Source organism: Benincasa hispida, chromosome 12 (assembly GCF_027475165.1).
Source record: "Benincasa hispida cultivar pf3 chromosome 12, pf3_genome.v1.1, whole genome shotgun sequence".
Classification (NCBI taxonomy): Eukaryota; Viridiplantae; Streptophyta; class Magnoliopsida; order Cucurbitales; family Cucurbitaceae; genus Benincasa; species Benincasa hispida.
In genome coordinates this window covers 13,117,088-13,126,211 of record NC_143489.1, presented here as the reverse complement: position 1 = coordinate 13,126,211, position 9,124 = coordinate 13,117,088, and the positions used below count along the sequence as shown (strand labels likewise).

The 9,124-nt window shown below is 36.0% G+C and overlaps 1 protein-coding gene across 1 annotated transcript; it reads right to left on the bottom strand.

The window, feature by feature from the left end:
* Positions 1–331: 331 nt before the first annotated feature.
* LOC120067404 (geraniol 8-hydroxylase-like) lies at positions 332–3,002 on the bottom strand. Its single transcript, XM_039018973.2, has 2 exons — positions 1,815–3,002; positions 332–1,152 (listed from the first exon to the last, which is right to left on the bottom strand). Exons 1-2 carry the CDS (start codon positions 2,793–2,795, stop codon positions 532–534), a joined length of 1,602 nt encoding a protein of 533 aa, XP_038874901.2. The 5' UTR covers positions 2,796–3,002; the 3' UTR covers positions 332–531.
* Positions 3,003–9,124: the final 6,122 nt, after the last annotated feature.

Genomic DNA, 9,124 nt, shown 5'->3' with positions numbered 1-9,124 from the left:
TGTGTCTATTTTCAATGATACAGAGGCACCTTAAATGGTGTACTTATACAACCTTACCCTTAGGGTTTTAGGCCACGAAAAGAGGAAAAAATAGGAATAATTTTTCTAACTAAAAAATGAACATATGTCACTATAATACATGTTAGTGAAGTTGTTATAAAACCAGAATTGATTGGCTGTTTTCTTTTCTCTCCTTTTTTATATATCCAATCTAGATGGATTTGTGACTTGGCAAGGCATTGCTTAGGTGTCTGACTCCTTTTATCTGAATGGTTCTTGTATTCTTCTATTCTAACATCAACAAAGCAATTTAAACTAAAGCCATTAAAAGTTTTTGCAATCGTAAACGACTCCACTAAATATTAATAAATTTTAGCAACATAGGTTATAATGTCATTGAAAGTAGAAGCTTTATTCTAAAAACATTAGGCCATTTTTTCGATTTCTCACTCCCCTTCATGATTTTAATTTTACAACTTTGCTAGCTTTGAAAGGAACAACAATGGCAGATGTAGAAACCACCAAAATTAGTTACTGATACAGAGTGGGATGAGATAGCCTTGGCGTTGGGATGAGAACAAGAGGCCTCTTCATCTTCAAAACAATTCCAAATTTCTCCTCAACTTCCATTTTCTCACCATCTTCTAATTTCCAATCAAAAGAATGCAAAAGTGTAGCAAGCAAATACAGTACCATTCTTTCCGCCATAGCTATCCCTGCACAATTTCTTTTGCCGGACCCAAATGGGAAGTAACGAAAATCACTTCCACTGAAATCGAATTTTCCATTCAAGAACCTTTCTGGGTTGAACTCTAGTGGATTTTCCCATTGGTTGGGGTCTCGTTGAATGGCCCAGACATTGATGAACACTCGAGAGCCCTTTGGGATTGTGTAATTGGAGACAATGGTGGTCTCGCTTGGGCAGTGCGGCACAAGTAGAGGTAGGATAGGGTGTAAACGCAAAGTTTCTTTCATTACAGCTTTGAGATATGGCAAACTATGAATGTGGAACTCTTCCACAATATTGTCTTCTCCAACAACAACGGCGAGTTCTTCCTGTGCTTTCTTTAGAGTTTCTGGATTCTTTATCATTTCTGCCATCGCAAACTCTATAGTATTTGACGATGTGTCTGTCCCGCCGATCACCATATCCTACCACACATATTGCCAAGAAACAAAAAAACTACTTGAATTTCTTAATTCAAGTGTTGCCTTATAATAATGTAATAAAATTTAAGCATTAGTTACGAGCTCCATTCAAGAACTTATTGAATTTTGAGATTGTTATAAGTAGTTAAGAAAACTATTTAACCCTTGTTTAATAACTATTTGTTGTTTTTAAAAATTCATAAACTTTCACTTATTGATTTATATTCTTTGTGTTTTTAAAAATTTAAGTCAGAAATTGAGGAAAAAAAAAGAGATGTTTCTAAATTGGTTTGTGTTTTTAAAAATCTAAATCAGAAATTGAGGAAAAAAAAGAGATGTTTCTAAATTGGTTTATGTTTTATGAAATTATAAGAAAACAAACACAATTTTCAAAAAAGGAAAAGAAATATAAAAAATATATATCAAACCCAGCCTCAAAGAAATAGATTGAGATTTCCTTAAAAAAAAAAAAAAAAAAAAAAAAAAAAAAAAAAAAAAAAAAAAAAAAAAACTAATTCTATGGAATAAGTAAGATTTATTAAAAATATATTTAAAATTAGACCACTGAAAAAACAAAAATGTTAACAAAATCTAATGTAGTATCCACAACAAAATAGTATTTTAATCTGGAATTTCAAAGTGATAAACTTGGTAATATAACATACCATGAGCAAGGCTTTGAGGTGGGTCATGGTGAGAGGAGTCTTGGATTCTCCTTCATCTTTCACCTCAAGTAAGAATTGCAAGAAATCATTCTTTTTAACACTCCCACTATCATCTTCACCAACAATTTTCAATCGTTGATCTATCATTTTCTCGAAAATGCTATCAAATCTCAGAGCAAGCTCACGCATTTGCTTCTCAATGCCTTGGAGGTCGAATCGGGCCAAGCTCGGAAAAAAATCCGAAACATTTGGCTTACCTAACAGCTCAGTCACGTTCGAAATCGTCTCTCGAAACTCCACCGCAAGACCAACTCTCTGCTCCCCTTCTACTGACCCACCCCACAACATGCTCGTAACCACGTTGAAAACCGTCAAAAACCCTTGTTCGCCCACGTTCACCACCGACCCAGCTCTTCGGTACAAGTGAGCTACCGTGTTTCTCACCTCTCTACGGCGGAGCTCATAGACAGAGTCCAAAGTCGCGTTACTTAGCATCTTAAACACACAAATTTTTCTTAACATTCGCCACTCGAGTCCATACGGGGTCCAAACTATGTCGAAACCACCATATGTGGCGGCTTTACCCGCATGTGGAACATCGCGATTAGCAAAGGTGACATCATGGTCTTTCAATACTTCACGTGCTATCCATGGTGAATTTATTATTATACCTACTTTGTTGCCAAGTTGGAGCTTTAATATTGGGCCATATCTTTCGCCCAATTTGGTGAAGTAGGTGTGAAGTTCGGGATTGAGAAAAGGGAGGTTTCCGAGGAGTGGAATGCCCCAAGGACCCGGTGGAAGCGGCTTCTGCCAGTGCCTGAGTTTTAGATAAAGGAAAATTAGAAGAGCGGCGAAGAAGGTGAAGAGGAAATTGGAGGTGAGTTCTTCCATGGCGGAATGGAGAATGGAGAGTTTGGTGAAAAGTTTTGTAATGTTGGGGAAGGTCGGCAGAAACAAAATCTGGTGGAGACAAGACATATGAAGAATCTAGGCTCTGTCTTTACCTTCCAGGAGGATCAATAATTTTTTCCAAGGACTAAGAAAAAAAAAAAAACTTAAAATCTGTGATATGACCATTTTTTTTTTTTGAATAATACTTGTGCATGAGTATGTATCTCAGTCATATTATACACAATAAATAAATTAAAATATTTTGTAAAAACAATAAAAAAGATTTATCATGCGAAAAAATATTAGTACATTCTATTTATTATTTTTATTTTTGTCTAACTCAATTATCTAATCAATACGTGTAGATAATAACTTGTTGGTGAGAATAGATATTTTTTATTTTTTATTTATCAAGTATTACTTGGGAAATAAATGTAACGGTACTGGTCTTCCTACCTCTTTTCTACCGATACATCATTGGATATTTTTATGACTAAAAGAATAATTTTTCCAAAAATAGGACAAGAAAGTTTTTTTCTCTTTATCAAAATGTAAAATAATTATTAAATTTGGTTGAGCCACCCAAACTAGTGGTTACCCAAACACGTCGATATATTAATTATTTTATTACAAGTTTTGTTGTTTTCCCATTTTTGTCTATTTTTTCCTTCTTTTTCACACCTTTATTATCTGTCTTCATTTTCTTTTGTCTTTTTCTACTTTAGAGTACGTGTATTTCAAAACCATCTAGTCTACCATTATATATAGATAATTGTCTTGCTCATGCATATGAAGTTCTAGTATCTTTTAAGGACTCTTCTTTCTTATGTAAAAATATCTTTTCAACTGGTATTTTCCCTCTCATCTATGATAAGAAAATGAGGATAATTAAGTTGGGTGGTTGTTTGGTTTTCTAGTGAGGATAATTGAGTTGGGTGGTTGTTTGGTTTTCTTTCGCTTAAAGAAAATATAAAAGATAAATAGAATGAGTTGAATTTTTGGGCTAATAATATAATGAAGTATATAACAATATTTTTAAAATAATTATCAGATTAGTATTTATTCAATTGTTGGGTTGCTAATAGTTACAACAGTGTAACTAATATATTGGCCTTTAGTTATTTTGTTAAGGCCCATTTCGATCAAAGTACTTTTAGTTTGTTATGATAAGAGTCCACTTCATTTTGTATAAATAATTGGCTATGGCCGTTTTAATAAAATGAGTGATGTCAATTTTTAAAATTCATTGTTAATATGGTATCAAACGTATTTTTCTTCTAATTTTTTTCCCACCCTTCCGTTCTTCATCTTCTTCAACCTCCCACCATGACACAACGAAAACATCCTGTTTGATACTCACGAACCCGATAACCCTGAAATCCTTCCTTCCAATAACTCCTTCAGGTCTTTGATTTCTCAAAATCCATCTGATTCCTACATCAATCCTTATTACCTTCATCACAATGACAATACCAGTCTTGTTATAGTTGCAGAACCTTTGACCGAAGATAATTACATTTCTTGGAGTCGAGCCATGATGATCGGTCTCTCTACAAAGAGTAAACTTGGCTTCATCGACGGATCTCTTCCTCGTCCTTCCGGTGAGCTCCTTCTGGTGTGGATTCAAAATAACAATATTGTTATTTCATGGATCTTGAACTCAGTATCAAAGCCTATCTCTGCCAGCATCCTTTTTACTGATTCTACATGAAACATCTGGCTCGACCTACAAGAATGATTTCAGAAGAAGAATGCTCCACAAATTTTTCAACTCAAGCGAACTCCTACTACTCTATCTCAGAATCAAGATTCAGTGAGTATGTACTTCATCGAATTCAAAACTCTCATTGATGAACTCAATACTTATCACCCTGCTTGCAACTGTGGAACGTGTCGCTGTGGAGGACTTTGTGATGTGGCCAACTTTTTTCAAACCGAGTATCTAATAGATTTTCTAATGGGACTTAATGAGTCTTTTTCTCGCGCTCGTGCTTAGATCCTCTTAATGGATCCTACTTCTTCAGTCACTTATGCATTTTCTTTATTGCTTCAAGAAGAACAACAGAGAGCCATTGGATCCTTTCCGATTGTCCCTCTTGCTGTTACTGTTGCTGTTGCTGCCAATAACTCGAAGAGTAATTCTTCCAAACAGTGCAAGGATTGCCCTATATGTTCTCACTGTAACATTGTTGGTCATACGGTTAATAACTGTTACAAAGTTCATGGCTATCCACTTGGTTACAAAACTAAGCAGTAACAACGTCCTTCTAACAATGTTGTTAGTACCAACTCTACAAATTCAGTCAGTGCTCAACCCATCGGTACCTTGAATCCAAACACTGTTGATACAATCTTACAGTGCCAAAATATCCTCTATCAACTATAGTCTCAATTATCAGCAACATCCTTATCCAGATCTTCATCGAACCCTTCAAACACTTCTTCCACAGACTCTCATGTTATGGGTACTCACTCTTCTTTTCAATGGATAGTTGATTCGGGTGCATCTGCTCATGTTTATTGTTCAAAGATTCTATTTTTACCATGACTACTTGTTCAACTTTTGTCACATTGCCTGATAAACAAACTATATTAGTTAAAAATGTTGGAATTGTTCCTCTTTCATCTGATTTAGTCCTCTGCAATGTGTTCTACTTACCTAGTTTTTCATTCAACCTCTTATCAGTAAGTGCTCTCATAAAGAACTTGCCATCAGTGACTGTTGAATTTTACACTAATTTGCATAATTCAGGACAAGTACACTTTGAGGAAGATTGGCAGTGCTAATTTTATGCGAGGCTTATATCTCTTGAATACATAAAGTCTTGGTACCTTGTTGAATCATATATGTGTTGTCATAGATAAAAAGGCTGTTATATAGCATGAAAGATTGGGTCATCCCTCTACTGTATGAATCACTACTTTGTATAATACTTTGAATTTGAGTCCTATTTCGCTCCAAAAGCATTCCCCATGTAATGAATGACTTTGGTAAAAAAAAAAAACATTTACCTTTTGTTTCAAATAATCATTTTTCTTGTAATGCTTTGATTTAGTTCATGCGGATATTTGGGGTTTTAATTCTTACTCATGCTGGACATTCTTATTTTCTAACTATTGTTGATGATGCAACTAGGTTTACTTGGGTCTTTTTACTTAAACACAAGTCTGATGTTTCTGTTATTGTTCCTCAATTCTTTAAACTTGTTGCCAGTCAATATGACAAGAAAATAAAATAGTTCAAATCTGATGATGCCGATGACGGAAAATTAGAAGTCAAATTATTTGACAAATAAAATCCCGTGGACACGGTATGTGATGCATGTTCTTGAGGTATGCGTTGATAGTCATACATCGATGATCATGCGTTGGACTGATAATGCGTTAATGAATGTATTTGATGACCATGCATCCTGTCACAAGTTTTCTTGTGCTCATGCCAAGTATAACGTGAACGCAAGTCTCTCGGGTGATCTGAGGTCGAACACAGGGACTTGTAGCTATATGTATGCGGTGACGTGCATGCGGCGGTTTAAATAAAAGAATGTTGGAGGGGTTGCTAAGTTAATTCTACTCCTACTCCTATCTAACAGACAACGCAATGAGAATATGCAAGAAAGGTAGAGATACGATAGACCTTGACATGAAATAAATGTATGGAAAAATAGATAAAATGCGAAGATGATTTCATTGCAACCCTTAAGAGTGACCGCAAGGGCAACCTTAGTCAACGCAAGCTATACAATCATGCTACACTCATGCATGGCAAATCATTTTCCAATGCAAATGTGGTGCTCCTAAGCCTAGGATGCATGTGTTGAATGTAAAAGTGTCCATAGAGCTTATTCCTACGTCTCTATACGATGATGCAAAATGCATGAAGGCAAGGTGACCGCATACAATCATATCCTATCTCTAGGAGGCATGCGATACGTTGATAACAAACAGTGCTTATTCCTAAGCTTCTATCTCTTGTATTATGTGTTCTAATCTGGCTCTTCTGAGTCTAGATTCTAACCTGACTTTCACAAGTCTAGATCCTATTCTTAGACTACCTTCCTGAGTATCTCTAATGAACGTATGAAGCATACACAAACAAGATAATCGCAAAGAATGAAGATTCTCTAGTTGTGCTAGCTAAATGCTTCTCAACCCATTCAACTGATTTAGCTACTCATGCGTGAATAACAGAGAGTGAACAAATATAGAGAAAGGAATTCCATATTTATAGATGAGTTAAGTACATAATGACAATGGAAAGTAAAGGTAGAGAGCCTGGTAGCAATTCATTGCTGACCGAGGCTTTTTACACTGGAATCTCTATTCTGATCTAAAGATGTTCCCGCTTCCGCAGGCGTCGTCCCTCTCTCTATCCTTGAAGCTTCTGATGCTCTCCCAAGCTTATCGAAACGATCTGCCGGCACAACTTCTTCCCTCGCGTTCGCCTTAAAATAAAAGAAAACTAAAGACGTGCGAACTGAAGTATGAAATTTCTAACTTCTGAACTAAAGAATGGTTAACCCCTTCTCTGAAGAATGCCCTTGGTATTTATAGAGCATCCATTGTGAAAGGCGGCTTCTCTCTCATGGTTGTACAGATAGGACGACTTTAATTCCTGACTAATGCGTCGGATAATTGTCACCAAAATGCTGCATATACTTTGTGACCATTAACGACTGTCAACTTAATTTGGGTAAGCTTTCTTTCCCATCGTGCTGAATTAGCATTTCATCTGGATGCGCTCGCCATGTTGCGCTGACCAAGTTGCGGTGATCCCTCTCAGGAAAATGTTTGCGAGCACAATCAACGCAAAGCCTTGCGGTGAAGTTGTGCTCGACCAATGATTTCCTATGATCGTAATTCTTGCATTGCGTTAACACCTATTCTGCACAAAAATACAAAAATCAACAGTTCTAATGCGATGAAAGCATGCAGCCGCAATATTACGAAAACGATGCTTAATGGATTTAAGTTAACATATTTCATCAACGCAATCCATCATTGTTTAAGAAGTTAGCACTATGATAACGTGCATTTCTGCCTGTTATCACACACCTAAATTTAAACAGTGCTTGTCCTCAAGCATACGCTAAAGATTCCTTAGCAAGTCAACCGCAATGTTCTTTCCCTAGATTTCTTAAGAATACTCCGTTTCCTATATACCAGAATTTCCTTAAGTCTTATTCAAGTCTCTTCTTAAAATATTTCTAAGACTTAGGACTGCAAGCTTACCTTTCAAAAGGACTTTACTAAATTCATAGACATCGCATGATTTATTTCAAAAAGAAAATTTTCTACTGGGGTGTCAAATGATTTTATCCTTGCACAAAAAATTTCTTCATTGAGATTTTTTTTTCTGACCTTGCGCTGGTCCAAGTGCCTTGCCTTCGTTTTGGCTTACCCTCACGGGTGTCATGCGGACATCCAACTACGAGCAATGTTCTCTTCCTCAGACTAAACTCATACCTTTTTGGCAGTGGAGTTGCGGTCATTTATTTATGCGTTGATTCTGGTGACTTACTTTCGTTTTGGCTTGCCCCCACAAGTGTCATGCAGACATCCAACTACGGATAAGTGCCTTTCACAACTTACTCTTATCAACATGGGTTTTCCATTGTGTTGACAGTGGAGTTGTTATTCTAATTTTTTTTTTCAAATAGAAAGGTCGAAAATAAATACCTCACCCCCAAATTTAAAATGTGGCAATGTCCTCATTACAAAAAGATGGAAATAAGTCATGCGATGTTCTAGAATGCGTTGTAAAGAGCGTTTGAAAGAAAGCTAGCAAACCCCTAACTTCGAGAAATATTTCATGAGGTGACTATCTTAAGACTGAGTTGATTCTAGTCTATACGAAAGAAATAGAAGCATATTTTTCATCATTGAAATCATACTTGGCAAAGAGACAACATGCGGTAACCTACTAAATTTATCTACGTCAAATGATTGCGGTGATCAAAGAGAAAGTAGTGATAAAACATTGAAAACTAAAATGCAATGTGATAGCGCGAAATTTGAAATAAAGATAAGGAAGAATACACCCCCAAATGTGCATTGTCGCTCGCATTATGTATTGATGCATCCATCTTTGCGGCGATCTTTTCTTCTTTGGAGTGAGATCATTTACTTCTTCATGCATCATCTCCACAAGCCTGTGCCTTAATCGTTGTAAATAGACAAAGAGAGGGTCAAATGATTTAAAACAAAACAACTATTATTTTTTTTTAATTTTTTAGAATTAAAATTAAGATAGATTTAGATAGCTAAATACTAGTAAAAGTGACAAAGGAATAAGAGTTCAAGAATCATGTAGGGGGGTAGTCCGGGCCTTTCAGCTTCACAAAGACTTTTTCTGGCTGAAAATCACCTCCGCGATATGCTTTAACTCGTTGTCCATTAACCTTAAATGTCTGGCT